This window comes from Lepisosteus oculatus, chromosome 11 (assembly GCF_040954835.1).
Source record: "Lepisosteus oculatus isolate fLepOcu1 chromosome 11, fLepOcu1.hap2, whole genome shotgun sequence".
NCBI lineage: Eukaryota > Metazoa > Chordata > Actinopteri > Semionotiformes > Lepisosteidae > Lepisosteus > Lepisosteus oculatus.
In genome coordinates this window covers 5269322-5286033 of record NC_090706.1, presented here as the reverse complement: position 1 = coordinate 5286033, position 16712 = coordinate 5269322, and the positions used below count along the sequence as shown (strand labels likewise).

Below are 16712 nucleotides of genomic sequence, written 5' to 3'. Positions count from 1 at the left end.
TGCACTCCACCAAAGCAATTGTTTTTGGTATTGGAATCAGATCCTATTTAGCTTAGCTGTATTTGTTTTCCCCTGATCTCCTTTAAGACACAGTACTTCCTTTTATTTGAGCATCAATGCACTTTTTGGCAGCATTTTTACATTATGTTAGGAATGAATGCCTGCTTTTATTTGGCACAATTTGAATTACTTTAGATAAATCTTCCATGTCTTTGAATGGTTGTCTATGTATGTGCACAGATGCCATCCTTTGATGTATTTGTTGTTACGAAAACAAATTAGATTCAATTTTCCTCTGATATACACAGTTTGCTTCATCTTCATCCATCTTTACTCACCATTCCTGACAATGAGACACAGTAGTGCTTTTATCTGAACTTTTTGGTAAGCTTTGTCAAATGCAGACAATGATTTAGCCCCTTCTTGTTGCTATTTCTGGTGGCAACTGTGAGCTTGACAGATTCAGAAATCCTGGCATGAAGGGAGAATGGAAAACTATGTTCAGAGACTTCAGCTTTTTATAGTAGAAGCAGTTTTGCTGCTATTTTTCTGTTGTACCAGAAATAGTTCTAAAGTACAACATTTCTGTCACAACCTCACTGCTAAAATGATCTTCTACTGACAAAGATGGCATTCAGGACATAAAATGGGTTACTTAGAAAGTAACCCATTGTGGTCATCCATCCACAATGATGATATATAATAAGATAAATAAGCCTCCATTGCTTAGCAGTGAGAGAATTATTAACTTTAACTACTAATGTAGTATGTATTACCACCAGATGACAGTTCAATATATTGTTCTTAATTTTACCCACTTCCTCTTTCTCCTCAAAGAAAATCATACTTTAAAATCAGAGCAATCCGAGCTGGTTTATTCAAATGAACCTTCTGAAGAACAAAGAAATTAGGATTTATACACCCAAGAAAGCTCAGCCAATCTGTATATAACAGCTCAAGAGTATCACCAGGGGAGCTCAGACAGTAACAGGCGCAGTATTGCTGCTGATCTCTAGACACATGTCCCGTGGCAGGGAGGCAGTGTAACAGTAGAGGGATTTGTGTAGAAATTCTATCCCAGAGGCAGATTCTTACAAAAAGTCCTGTATATTTATTAATAATCTCTCCCATCAAGAAGGCAAAGTCAATACAGGAGGTATTAGAAAATCCCATCATGTACTGCCCGTGCCAAAAGGAAAAGTTGAAAGAAGGAGGAGGGGTGTTGAAGATGAAAGGTTTCTAAGTGAGTACAGTAAATTAGCTGTAAGTTGCAGACATGTAACATTTCCCAAATGTGGTTTGTAAATTAATTACATGGCCTGTGTCTTTGGGAAGTGGTGAGCGTGGTGATTAGCAGGAGGGAGTCAGTGAAGCGTTTGGACCACAGCTGTGGGTACTGCGGCGTTTCTTCTCTGAACAGATGTGAGACTCAACTTCAGGGACTTACTGGGGCTTTGTCGACAAGGGCCTGCAATTTTTTTTGTCAGACCCATTGTAGGCCCATGTCTAAACATTTTTAATAGTTGGGGGCCGCATCTCAGAAAGGCTAATTGAAATAAACTGTTAATCACTAGAACGACTACAGAACTGTCGTAGCATATGTAAAGACACCTTGCAGACACTGTCCAGGACCAGGGTTGGACACTCTGCAGACACACCGCCCCCCTAGGAATAGGACTGGACAGTCCTGCAAAGATACCGACCCTCCAGGACCAGCTGAAAAACATGTAATCTTTTCAGTACATTGTTAAAGTTACTTGATGGAAGCACTTTTAGCAGGTACATACAGTATCTTCAAAAGACTAAATGGATATTTTCAGTTACGAATTAAAAATGTTGTTGGTAATAATGAAACCATTATGTAGTATACTGTATGAAAGAATAACAAATGGTAAATACTAGATTCTCAACTTTTTAGCTTATTGCTATTATTAATAATATATTGCTTTTATATATCAGGACAATATGTCTTTAGCTCCTAGACAAAACAAATCCAGAAACAGAGGTTACTGTATCTTTGACATAAAAGTGATTAAGGCTCCTATAGAAATGTGTGAACCTCTTTCTTATTGTGAACTTGCCCTAGTTTTTTGTTGACTGCGATATCAGGAGCGGGCATAAACTGTCACTCTGTTGCCAGCATTTCTTTGTCCCCTCACAAATGCACAGGCTGCAGGAACACAGCGGTCTTCTACCACTGTCTGTGGATAAAAGGCTTCCAGCCTGGCACCACTCTGGGCTAAGCACTGCTTGGCATGAGCTGTAAATTGGCCCCAGCCCATCTGACGGCGCAGGTGGGTTCATAGGAGTATTGTGTCCTGTGCTGGAGGCTTTGGACCAGCTTTGTGTCAACGTCTATGGAAACTGCTGTGGATATATTGTTTTTAATTTATCTTGCAATGACCTTGGGGAAAAACATAGGAAGTTGCTATTATGATAACTGATAATAGATAAGGTAACCCAACACAGGACGCATTAGACCTAGCTTTCTTCTAAATGCCGATGATTTTCTTGGCTTATTGACATTTAAATGCATTAGTATGAGTTTACTAAAGTAAGATAGCAACGTATCCCACTGTGAAATGCAACTCAGCGTGATAATTAATTCTATTCTGTGTGCACAATGCAATGCTCACAGTAAGTTATAAGGCATGAGAGATTATTTTTTTTTCTTCAAATTGAACTTAACATTCTTTGGCAGCAGGCATACACTTCCCTTCTCTTGCACAAAAGAAGCAAAATATTTGTCATTCAGAGTTGAAAAGCTCTGTTGCACAGGTATGTGAAAAATGAGTCTCCTGTTAATTAGCGAATTGTATGTTATGTCTTGGAATTTATGAAGTAATGCCAGCACCGTTAGATAATGTTCTGAATGTCTTTAAGAATGATAATGAGATAAATGTATAAAGGTAGGCTAAGCAGTTGAAAGAATGAATTGCAGAAGCAGACTCATTTGAGCATAAAATTAGATTTTACGAATTCCTTGTTACAGTACATGACAGTTGTAGAATGTCATGTGAAACAGTTGTAGGCAATGCACACTTTTAAAAGGGGGTGGTGTTAATACAATATACTGTATTGTACCCAGGATATACTTGATATAAAAGTTGAAGGACAAAACATTATTTGATCATGATTAAGCATTTTGTTATAATGCATTCAAAGAAATTAAGTACAGTACAATGCAATAAGGAGTTACAGTAAATGAGCTTAGCATAATTTAAAAGATGCATTAAATTTTTGTGGTGTTTCTGCACTTATGATAAATATGTATGAAGCAATGCAGGATTTCCCAGCAAACTGAAATCTTACCGATGTCAAAAAATAAAATTGCGTGAGAAATATCTGAAACCACATTTTGATTTTCATTACTGGAAACAATAGTCTAGCAGATTCTGAAGTTGTGTTTTAGCATTCAGATCAAACAGAAATAATTCAAAATGCTATATTTTCATATTTGGTTTTTCTACCGTACAGCACAAACACAAGATGGTTCCTTCTATAATATCAATATTTCCATGTAAAAATATTAAATTGTTCAGTGTAGAGAAGTACACTAGAGATATACAGTACAGTATATATACTGTAGTAACTAAATTAATGTTTAAGACAATGCTATGCTTTTTAGTAGGGTTTTGAAGTATTAATATTAACAATGTTAATCTTGTAAATCTCTTACTGTGGAAGAAAGACATGATCATAACAGATTGACAGAAAGACAGAAGGAAACAAGCACTCTAATGACATGACAAACTGTACTGGCAAAGCTTTAAGTAATATATTGTACAGGCAATTGTCTTAAGAACACAGCTATCAAAATGAGAAATGAATACACTTATCTGAAGCGGCCTTGCAAAGCATTGTTACAAATTAATATTGTTATATTTGTGGTGGATGTGAAAAATGTACTAATATACATTTGCAAATAACTGAGTAATTCAAATTTGTGCTGATGTGTATGCCAGAGGAAATAATGCAACAACGTCCTGTTAAAGTGCTATAAGTATTCTAGTATTCTGTGAAATAGTTTTAATATAGTTCTCCCTAGTAATACTGAATAATTTTAGGGACAACTGCATAATTAGGCTGCATTAAAGATGATGTATCATGCAAATATTACCTTATGTTTTTTTAAATCAACTTGTTATGTTTTTGCAACTGTGTCTAATTATTATATTCATATTGTACTGTATATCGTTTCTGTGGTGAGAATACTTTCGTATCTTGAATTAATTGTCAATATAATTTGCAGTGCTTTAAATATTTATTATTTAAATAACATTATTTACATAAATACTTAATTATTTTTTATTGCATATAGTTTGGATTAGATTTGGATCTTAGCAAATGTGTTTGGCAAAATTCACTAGAATACTCCCAGATCAGCTGTTCTGCACTAAAAAGCATTGGCACTTAATTCTGCCTGATGTTAAGGACTATTAATCTTAAAGATGAATATGTATATAAAATGGGCATGCCATAATAACAGACCTTAACTTTTTTTTCTACCAAAAGAGGTTAATGCACATGTCTTTTATACATAGAAAATGTAATTATACTGTTCTCCTCTATAAAGGTCTAATAAGAACCCATAACAGGTGAAATAGATAGATTATTTAGTCTGAATTGTAAACATACAGTACATTTGCGAAGAAAAAAAATCCTGTTTGTATTTTTGTGTAATTGCTTTGGGCAGGGAAAGGTAATTTCTGCAACTCTAACACATTTGTAGATAAGACCCTAGCAATCATTGGATCATTAATCTACTGTAGTACTGTAGCTTTGAAAAATGAAGATCTCAATGCTTCAGTGTGATGATCTTGGGGTACAGTAAGTCTTGCATATTGTGCAGACTTGATTTGTGTTTGTACTGTATGGATAGCAGGCCTTTAAGGTTATTCAAATAAAAATGCACTAATAAAGAGGTTTTATCCAGATGAAATTTAAATGTCTCAATTCTGGAATTTGTTTTAAGAATAACAGATACTATGTAACCTGTGACCTACTGTACCTATTTTGTTTGTTCTCTGTGTGTGGAATAGCCAATACAAACTTTTCTTCCAAATTTCAATCAAAGAGGGCTCCCATCTTCAGAAGACTAGCGTCTGTGATCTGATCCTTTTGTGTAGAAAATGCCTGCAACCCACAGGCCCTGGTTCATATTGTAGCTCAACATTGGCTTACTGTATTGAGCCGACTGTTTTGTTAATTAAAAGAAGTGAAGTTGTGTTTTGTTTTTCTTTTCTTGGTTTGCTGATGGGCCCAAGCTGCTTTTTAAACCTGCGGAGGACTTTCTTGACTTTCTTTGGATCAACCACTCACCTTCGCTTTAACACCACTTTTAAATGATTGGGTTTTCTCCAAGTGACACTGCCCCTGCACACTGCTCATGTTCTTCTTGGTTTGATCTAGATATGAGAATGACCTTCAGTTCACTGAAATAGTATGAAAGAAAATATCTCTTTTCGACTTTGGAGAGGATCATAGGAGGTGTACAATATTCTCCTCCATACAGTACATTGCCCTCTTACCTGGGGAAACAGCCCAGTCCTTTATTTTTATAGACTGGTGGTACACCAGATGATGTAGGTCCCAGAACATATTAGTGTTTTCAATTGCAGTATGACGCAGTGAAAACTATAAAATAAGTGATCATGCTTTCACCGGACGCAAAACCTGGCAAGAGGTGGCTTCCTGGGAATCAGGCTGAGAAACATGAAAATGTGACACAAATTCCCAACTCCTTCGTTGTGACATTACAGACAGAAATCTGGAAAGACAAACATCCAGCACTGGAATCTGAATTTATATGCAACATGTTAGAATCTGATATGTTTGAACTTTTTCATACTTTATATCATATATTTATTTTTGTCTGTGGCTCCAGCAATGAGCCTGTGCCTTCTGGTTCTGCAGTAACTGAGCTCTCAATTTCTTAATTGAACTCTTCAGTGGCTTAATTAAAATGTGTCTAATTTTACCCTCTTTTAATTTTATAAAGCTGAATATTTTACTTCTGAAAACATATGTTTAACTTACAGCTCCTTCTGTGTAAGAGCTAAAAATAATTTCTGTTCCCTGATTAGGAAAATTATTAGTTGAATTAAGGGTTCAATGAAGTAATTAAAAACTGGAAGACATGGGGGCACAGGGAGACTGTGGCTGAAGATTCATGCCATGAGTCATTGGTAATTTTTACAGTAATTTAGATTACACAAGAAATATTCATATGACATGTTTAAGCTTGAAAGCCACTGATACACACTTGATATTGAATTATGCATGTAAAAGATCACCCTCTGAAATCACAAGATCGTATTTATAGATATATACATATTTTCAATATTTTTTCAATATTTATGTATTTTTATTATTAGTTTGTCTATGGAGCGTTCTTCAATGATGTCTCAAATATTGAGTAATATTCCATGAACGAAACACAGGCCAAGCTCGACCATAAATTTAAGACCAGGGCTGTGATACACATCACAGGTCTGTTCCTCTTTTTACTTCCCATTGGACTTTTGTATCCACACTGAGTTTTTAACTGGTTTCCACACAGTTGTAGCATTGCAGAGCGTATATTCCAGAGGTTGTACTCAGACATTTTCCTTTTAAAATGTTCATATTGAGAACCAGTTGTTCAGACTTCTATTTCAAAGGCTCAAACAAACCTGAAGTCCTCAAGTGATGTAAATGACCCTCAAATTCAAGGACTTCTTGAAAGAAATATTGACAGCAGACAAGTGAAACTGAATGGGGCCATAATAATTTGTTTCATCACACTACACAACATTTATTATTTTGCATGCTTCTTTGAACTGCAGTAGAGTCTCCTGAAGATGTGAATTCACACATGCATGAGTTAAGCAAGTAAGGAGGAATGTCAAGCTGAGTATAGCATCCACATATCATCAAAAGGACTGTTTCAGAGAAGACTGTGGCTTGAGGAAGGACATGTATTCTTGCTTACTCTTGGCAAGTGAACTGACAGATTGAGGTGGCACAATGGCAAGAACAGATTACCCTCACCTTTGCATGCTTTCAGCATCTCTACTGCTGTATGAGCTATTTTTACTGTATTTACTCTGCTTCTTTTATTAATTGTGGAACATAAATTATGTAAATTGTATCAAAGACTTTTTTCCAAACAGAAAATGTCTTCCAGGTTTAATTAAAACCAGCTAACAATGGTTTTAGTTTTCCCTGTGATATAGGCCACATTATGATTCAGTCAGAGTCACCTATCAGTGTACACTATTACATTTTTACAGTGTATTCGGACAATTAATTTACTTATGTGGTCTGACCTAAATAATTAAATGAAATCAACTATTTTTTTTCTGAAAGTGAAAAACAATCTCTTTTGTTGGGGTCCACTTTGACCCGGTTGCGAGGGTCAAAACAGCCCACCCTACTCCAGTTCAATTATGACTGGTCAAAGTGTCAAAAAGTGGAGTGTGACAGAGACAGTCGCCTCATCAACTTGCAGCTGTGCCTTCAATGACAGAAATATTTTGGAGGGAATTTTATCTTATTTGGCTTTTGTGTTTCTTGATTCGCCTCACTAAATTGTGTTGACTTTTTTGTGCTCAGGAAGGTTGGCGGCATTGTTGAATACTGTGAGCCGTCTTCATTCTGATGGCACTACAATTGTTATTTCTGTAGCTTTGAAGCCCATGCCTTAGAATAATGTCTGTGTGCATGACACACGAATGAGCACTGTAATTGAACCCTGTGTCATACTAAGGAAAACTGCTAAAGCATCAGTCTGATGTCAGAAGGTCAAAACTACAGTACCTGTGTAATTATTTGGTGTAAAAAAAACAACAACCTTTGACTCCACTGTCCCTTAATTGCTAAGAAAATCTGATTCCAGACTAATCTTTGAACACGAAAATGATAAAAACCTGAACATGTGCTGATACAGTATGTTATTAGTTTAGAGAATGCATCAAGTAGCATAAAGATACTGGATTCCTGTTGATGACCTGTACCCTAACCTTTCACAAGCAGATCTTCTGTAATAAGCTAACTGCAGTGCAACAAAGGGAAAAGGAGTTTGTGATGCTAGATGACACATACATCAGCTTCTTTTCTACACCATTTACTGTATATCAGTCCTGGTTTAAATGTAAGTATTGCTAATGCTATTAATCACCTGTTAACCACCTGTGTAAGATGTAAAAGACAGCATTCTGTATGAATGAGAAGACATCAGCAAAATTATCATAATGACACAGAGGCCCTCATTTTCTGGTAACTTGCAGCAGACACAATAACCCGTACTGTACATTTAATTCACAATGTGAAACATGCCATATTTATAATATGTTTAACCAGGTCTGTGCCAACCCCTTGTGAAAGGGTTAAAAGGAAATACTGCCAACTTACCACTGCATGCTAAATGATAAAAAGCGGCAGTGCTAATTAGTGCATTTCTATTCCCCGCAACAGAATAAAACACCAGAGATTAATTAGCTTTCTTTGTAATGTGCAAAAAGAACAGGAAACATACTTAGCTGAGAAATTGATTGATATCGAAAATAAAACCACAAACCAAAATGAGCTTCAGCTTGCATTTCCTCTTTTATTTAGTCTGTGGATTCGTTTTTCCTTTCTTCCTGAATGGGTAGAACACTTTTCATCTGTAAATGAAAAAAAAAAATTCAACGTAATTAATTTAAAGTATTAAAGCGCTTTAATATGTGTTTGTATTTTTGATGCCTGTTTAAAAAAGCTGATCCCCCATTGTTTGATTTAAGACAAAAATTCTAATATATAATAAGCCTTGTAATACACTTACGAGAGGATTTTGAAAAAAGCAATGTAAATTATTCCAGGATCCTGAGAGAAGCAGTTCGTGTTTATTAAATTTGTTCAAGTGCTTCTGAGCTATACACATATTATCCTCTTAACAGTCAAATTAGTATATACTCGAGCAATTACTTAATGTACTATAATGAGATTCCCCATGAAACAGCGGGATTAATTTATTTTAATGTGCTTTCTTCCCTTGAGTTTATGCATTAGGGCCCTAGGATTTCAGGGCCCATAGTTACTGAGTCATAACTAATATATTTTGTTTCTATTTATTTCTGTCAGTAGGTGTTTAATACGTAAAAATTGCAATCACTCCCCAAACTGAATTGTAGAAGAGCCATGAGTGGCTTTCATGACCTTGGAAAGTATTCTGTGCTGAAGTCTGTGATCTAGATGGAAGAGTCACTGGTTCAATGTGCTTTTCTCAGTTGACAGTTATTTCAGATTATTTGTATTATTTACAATAATTATAATTACTTTTTTATATTTATTTACATATTTTTACATGCCCTTAAAAACATGACCATTTGTTATTGCTCTAATAATTTGACAGACAGGGAAATCATTGCTAAGTTGTTGTAGAATAACCTTCTACAATATAATGCCTGTTAAATGTTGACAACAAGGCTAATAGAGCCTTAGCAAATTTGTTGACTCATAAATGAACAAATGAAGGTGATTATAAATGATTATATACTGTATAACTTAAAAAAGAACACAGTAAAAATAGTAATACACTTGTCATGTTATTCATACAATATACTTAATTTTTTAATATTGGTAGTTCCCTCCCCACAAAATTACGAAGAGATCCAGAACATTGTCAAAGATATTTTGGTGCCTGATGGTGTTTGTGAGCTACTAGCACATATAATTAAAGTTTAAAAGGTGCCCAACAGCAGAAAAACAACTTGGTGTCTTGATTCAAGCACAATCGTTAGCTGGAAAGTCAGCCTTGATCACTGTGTGGTCATAAACCAATTCAAACCAATGTGAATGTTCTTACAATAATCACAGTATACAGTACCAGGCCAGGCAGGGACAATCAGTACTATGTTTGGTGGGTTTTTTTCTGTATTTTCCTGTATTTTATCTTCTGATAGCACTCTGAGGTGAGATTTGCTCCAAGGAGTATATGTGACGTTACCAGGGGTGTACATTTACATCTTTCCTAGCATTGCTATACAGTCTTAGTACAATTCTTCCTTTTTGTTTGTGCAGTGCTGTCCCACAGTTGACCTATTTGTTCCGCGGTTTAGCTTAGTACAAATGTAAAACATCTCAGCACTTTTTTCTTTTTAAAATAAGTATAGAGTTTAAGAATTCCGACATTATGACTGAAAAACCCTTTAATGTCTCTTGCTTGGGAGTGAAATGCTGTATATTTATGTTCTGTTAGCCCCATTCCTCCATGCAGTGCTTGGTTAATGTAAACAGATACTTTTCACTCATGATCACCATCATAAGTTAATAACCGAGATCCCATTTGTTCTGAAGTCAGTTAGCAAATGAAACCACTTAGAAAAGACAATGGAATCTGATTTACACAGAAACATTGTGAATGTGAAGCAGTCATTCATCAGAGCTAGCTGCACATTGGCAATGTAGTTATTAATGTAATTGTCATGTTTGATTTCAGGCTAACTGCATGAGTCCTAAAATAAGAGGGCTAGATTCAATGAAGAGACAAAATGGGATAACTAATACCCTATTGTTCTTTTTTCTTCTCTTCTGAAGATGCATAATCCATGAATCTGTGAAAAGTGAAAGACACTTGTTTTCTGGGGAGAACAGTTTCTCCCCAGAAACGTTTCTTGGTAACAGTTAAAAATGACTCTCTGTAGTCCCAAAATATAAAACATTATGAAATTTTAAATGGTAATAATTAACTGACAATTGATATATCCTAGTGTTTCTCTTTAAAAAAATATTTAATACACTCACTTAAAATAAGTGTTTGAAGAAAAGTTGACTACATTTCTTACTCTACTACTGTATTGAACAGAGTATAGAAGGAGAATTAAATAGCAGCAGCCCTATCTCAGTTTGCATTCTACATGTAATATGCCCTTATAGTGATGGGGCAGAAAATGGAAATCTTTCATTTGTCCAAAAGATACCTTTAAAAGTTTTTTTTTCATCAGAATAAAGATAAAATAAGATGAAAAGGTGGAAGAATGAGATACTGCTGTAATGGTATAGACATCTTTGGTACATCATGGTCCATTAAGATGTGGAATTTCAAAGCCACTCTTTGTATTTAGAGTGCTTGTTATGAAAAGCATGAGACTGTACATCACTTGCTATTTACTTAGCAAATCCAATGCAGGTTCTAAAGTACACATTGAAGTGTGCTGAACCAGTCTACAGGCCGTACTATACTTATGACAAACCCCTGCTGAGCATTCAAGTCTGCTTTACATATGATTCTACATTTAATGTATTTTGTTTTACAGGAGGGATATTTGAACAAACGGAGGGTTCTCCTGGCCCAGTTGTAAGCGCAGAGGAACAAGCCTTTAAATTTGCTGTTAATAATATTAACAGAAATAGGACATTGTTACCCAATACCACCTTAACATATGACATTCAAAGGATAAATATCTATGATAGTTTTGAAGCCTCAAGAAAAGGTAAGTAGCTGATTGTGTACGTGTGAAGGATGCAATACTGGGAAGTACTGTAGATGGACGGGAATGTCTCTGGATGCAGTATGGTGTAATTCCAGACATGGGTTTACACAGATTACAGCAATATATGACAAAAGGTGAAGGTGAAAAAATTCCCCAAGATGTACAGTATGAAGTACAGCAAAGAATTAAAGAACACACATTATTGTAACTATACAAGAATACAAGAAAAATCAATAAAACTAGTATCTCCAATATTTACTTATTTCATTATTTTATATTACATTTTGTCCTTTATGCTGTCTGGGGAAATGTTAGTGTTAACATTTTAAAACAATAATTCACAGATCATTGCATGGTTTACTTTATAACATAACATGTTCCTAGTGGACTATGAATGTGCCTGAAAGATGGCTTACAGCAATAATAGGAACAGAGCCATAACTGTTACTTCAAGTCTTAAAAGGAAAGATAGGCTACTTGTTCATTTTCTTCTTATAAGCAAACAAGGACAGTTTATATATTTTGAATTGTGTGTTTATTGAAAGTGATGGTTTTGCTGCCAGCATAAGAATTATTTTTTCTATTCAAGATGCATGTCTGTGTTCATTGGCAACTTTCTCTGCATCTTCCTTGGTCTTTACTTGGATTAAATGCAGAATGACTGGTACAGATGAACTCCAATACGTACTAATTTGATGAAAATCTCCTTCCCATCTTAAAACATGTTTTTGCTTTGCATGTGGATACAGATGTGTCCAGAATGGGATTTTCTCTGAAATTATATTTGCCACTGCTGAAGCAAAACAGCTTTTATTAACCGGTTTATGTGAAAAGAAATGTGTTGCAGCAATGATGAAGAGAAAACATGAAAAAACATTTGTGAAACCAGTAATGTTGATGAGTAAGTGAGTAAGTATGCGGGATAACTATCAACAATATACTGTATACTGTCACGAAAACTAGAGAAACCAACACTCAGCTTTTAATGCTAACAAGTGTATTGCTCATATTTTTAACATTTGTTTTAATATTTGCATTTTAACACTACATACTGCAGCCATTGCTGCTTGTGCATATGTCTTATGCAAGGCAGCAAACAATGGCATGCAGTGTAGTGGATCTGGATTGTTTCCGCCAATAAGCATTGCCAAGAATGTATTAATCTGCACTGATTTTTGTCTTTTTTTTAGCCTGCGATCAGCTGTCTTTAGGCGTAGTTGCAATATTTGGCCCATCACATAGTTCTTCGTCAAATGCTGTTCAGTCCATTTGTAACGCCCTGGAAGTGCCACATATACAAGTAAGATGGAAGCACCACCCAATGGACAACAGGGACACATTCTATGCCAACTTGTACCCTGACTATTCCTCCCTTAGTTATGCCATTCTGGACCTTGTACAGTTTCTGAAGTGGAAGACTGCGACCGTTGTATACGATGATAGCACAGGTAAGGGTCACTGCTGTGTTTGTACAATAATTTTAAACTGTACAATAGTTTAAAATTATTGTACAAACTTGTGAATTTGTGAACTTACAGCTTTCAATTCACATTTTCAAATGCACCACCTACTTTGCATTATAATATGACATACGCAGAAGGAATACAGATATGTTGCAGTAGTAGCTGCATAATGAAAATGACAGTATAAAGCCTTTACTGCCCTGGTACAGTGACTATCAAATCTTATTGCTGAGTTTTCAAGGTTATGAGTTATGTTCATGCTGTACAGTATATTAAGAGCTTTATGTGGTTACCATTAGTTACAAGAAAAGGCACTTTTTATACACAGCCTTAAAAACATTAATCTACAATGTCTTGTAAAGAGATAGGATCTTTAATTAAATTAGAAATTTAATTTTTTTCTGGAGTAGAGAAGTTTGAAAAGAAAAAATGCACAATAGTATTTGAATATAGTGAAACCACATGGTGTGATTATGTTGTGCTAAGTTAGCATTAGCTCTCTGACATTTGTTCCCTTAAGGTCTTATTAGACTACAGGAACTGATAATGGCCCCCTCCAGGTACAACATCAGGTTGAAAATCCGGCAGCTGCCTCTAGATACAGATGATACTAGGCCACTGCTTAAAGAGATGAAGAGAGGAAGAGAGTTTCGGATCATCTTTGACTGTAGCCATACTATGGCGGCTCAGATTCTGAAGCAGGTGAGTTTTAATCTTCATGAGGAGTGGAATTGCAGTGATGGCACGACAATGAAATAGTGACACGTTATCATCTTGCTACAAACCTCGCAATGTGGTGATGTGTTTCTTTTTAAAATTAGAATAATAAGAACAAGAGCAACAATAATAATATGTACAGTATGTGTGTGCAGGGCCTTTGATAGATATAATTATTCATAATGATCCCCTTAGAATTCATGGCCTTTGTGTGTGAGATTCACCATGACTTCTGGACCTCGCTGTGTGCTTGCTCTAAGCACACTGAGCACTCTGGCTGCAGGGGTGGTTGTCATGGTCAAAATGCAGCAGCAATCTGCAGTGCCATCATTAACAACCAAAGAATGTGGGTAACAGCTTAGAATATGTGCTACACATCTTTGCCAAGTAATTCTCTTTGCTGTTCTTTGTGTTAATCATTTTTTGTTTTGAACTTTAAAGGGTTGTTATTTGTATAGCAGAGGAATCATTTCTTCAGCATGTCATTGTTCTGGGGTGTGGCAGAGAGACCACCTGCTCTTCCATTAATGAAATAAATAGCTGACCTGAATGTTCCCCAGAACTCTCTGACTGGCCCGTTGACTGGCATGAAAATAGTCTTTTCTCTTCTTTCTTATTGCACAGGGAATCAGTCAGTCAACCACTCAAGGGAGAAGCCTTACGCTGCATAAGGCTGAGCCTGTCTTCCAGTCTCATTCAATTTGGCCTCCACTATGTAGAACCATGAATTCCTTATATGTGCCTTAGTACTGTTCTTTATGCTTAATAGGATGCTGACTTTGTAGATCTGGTAATGGGTGACATAAGCGATGCATAAGTACATGCGTGTCACAGTATTTTGAAAAAGATTATGGCATCCAGTCTTAGAGAAGCCCATTTTTTCAGGTGACCCGCCACTAGAGGCCAGTTCAGACCTTTACCATATGTACAATAATTAAATGTTAGTTAAATAATTAAATGTTCAGTGAAGGCTTTAGGTCACATTCTCTCTCAATGGTCAGTTAGCAATGTTTGGTATATTAAAGGCTTTTCACACTGGTAGTGGTGGCTGGGTTGTTCTAGTAGCTGATGGTGAGATCTTGACTGTCCTGACTTTGGTTGGGGCCTGTCACAAACATGTTCCCTTGTGTTATTGAGAACTGGGTATTAGTTCACATCCTACAGAAGCAAACTGAAAGATGGAAATTAGAGAGGAGAATATGATATGTAAGACAAAGAGAATAGGAGCTGTGTAAACTGCTTTCAGCACAAGCCCATTCTGTACATTTTAACATTAAAACAATAATGAAGGACTCCACTAAGATCATGGTGTATGCAATCATTCAGAAGGCTGTGGAGACAGTATCCATCCTCTACCCTGTAATTCTTCACCAATTGACAACAGAGGTCTGTACTTTTCCATATGATTTTTTTCTGAAATTTCTTTGAATTCACTTGAAATTGTGCAAGTCTATGTAACGAGTTACAAGTACATCTTTTGATTCTGAAGGGCTGCCCTTTTCGAATGTCCAATCTCTCAGATTCAGAGCTGTTTTTATGACTGAGATGGTTTAAAACTATTTACTTTTAAGTCAACTTTTTTTTAGTTACAAATAGCGGATAATTACACAAAGCCCAGGCAAAATCCTAAAAAAGAGAAAAGCCCAGGATCAAATTCATAAATGAACATGTAGCTGTCAAAGGATTAAGCAAAACAAAATGTTATTAATATTTTCCATTGGAAAGTCTTATGAGGGAGGGAAGCTGAATTGAAGCTAAATTAACTTAAGATTTAAAAAGACTAATTATTGCCTTGCTCAGATCTCACCCAGGGTCAAAGACAGGTTAATGTAAATGTATGGAAAAAAGTAACTGTGCAGGCAATGGAATGCAGAACCACTCAGAATAATTGTAAACATAAATTCACTATATTGGACTACTTACTGTAGCAAGAGAGGGTGAGTCAAATTCAAATAAAAGCTTGCACTTATTACACAGCTTACTTAGTGATGACTTGATTGTTATTGACATGAAAGTTTTAGCCCAATTTCTAAATTACCACTGGGCTTTAAGTGTTAGTGTGGAGGAGGGGTAAAGTCAAATGTTTTTTTTTAATACAGTACATGCCCTCTTTAATAACCTAAATAAACAGTGGATACTGACTCCTCTGGAACGTTAAAATTGGGAAACTACTGTTGGACACACCACCTACAGTATTTACATAAACTTGCATATTCTTTGCAACAGATGGTACAATAAAAATGAAATATCGCTACCATGGGAGCAAAACTATTTGAATGTAGATTGAATAAAACAATAGAGGTTAGAAGATTACTCCAGGCATGGAATAAGAAGACTATATTACAGAGCGATGAAAGTCATCACATGGAAAAAAAGTACACAATTGCACAAGCTTTTACAGTCTATTGTATAGTGATTTTTTAAAATATGTATTTTGTTTGTGGTACTAATGAGACAAAACCAGTGATTTGTGTTTTGGAGAAAAAAAAATCACAAAAAAGCACCAAAGTCTTTTCTGCTTTCTTATTGATATCTAGTCCTGGAAGTGACCATTTCATTTTTTATCTTTTCCTTCTTTTAGGCACTGGCAATGGGTATGATGACAGAATACTACCACTACATCTTTACAACTCTGGTAATGTATTAATGAAGCTGTTCACTTCTTTACGTAAAACGAGATGCAATTTGCTCTTGTCTTGCATTGATGAATGGACTTTGATTGTAAATAGTTCTGGATCCCATCCATTATATCAATTTCTTATACAAGCCTAATACAATTTCTGATATCTTTGTGTTAATACTTCCATTCTCATTGAACTTAATGAGGTCTTTGATGGCGGTATACAGTGGAGCCTGAAATCTTCCCAGTCATTTTAATCAGCTGCCTCATCCAAACAATTTTTTGAAACTTAAAATCTCACCATTCAGTGATGTATAACTATGAACATGCAAATGCATACACCCAAGAGTCCTTAGATTAAATTACATGTTGATTTCACAATTACGGTTCCAGTTCCAAAGTCAACGTCCACATTGTCATGAGGTATAATAAGGAATCACATGCTGTAATCATTTT

At 35.6% G+C, this 16712-nt stretch overlaps 1 protein-coding gene across 2 annotated transcripts in view; it reads left to right on the top strand.

The window, feature by feature from the left end:
• grik3 (glutamate ionotropic receptor kainate type subunit 3) overlaps window positions 1-16712 on the top strand; it is a 118000-nt gene that overhangs the window by 45291 nt on the left and 55997 nt on the right. For both annotated transcript variants that reach the window (XM_006631254.3, XM_015348817.2), the window contains exons 2-5: window positions 11280-11456; window positions 12647-12904; window positions 13440-13621; window positions 16218-16271. In XM_006631254.3, coding sequence (XP_006631317.1) covers window positions 11280-11456; window positions 12647-12904; window positions 13440-13621; window positions 16218-16271 — 671 coding nt within the window. The remainder of the gene's footprint in view (window positions 1-11279; window positions 11457-12646; window positions 12905-13439; window positions 13622-16217; window positions 16272-16712) is intronic.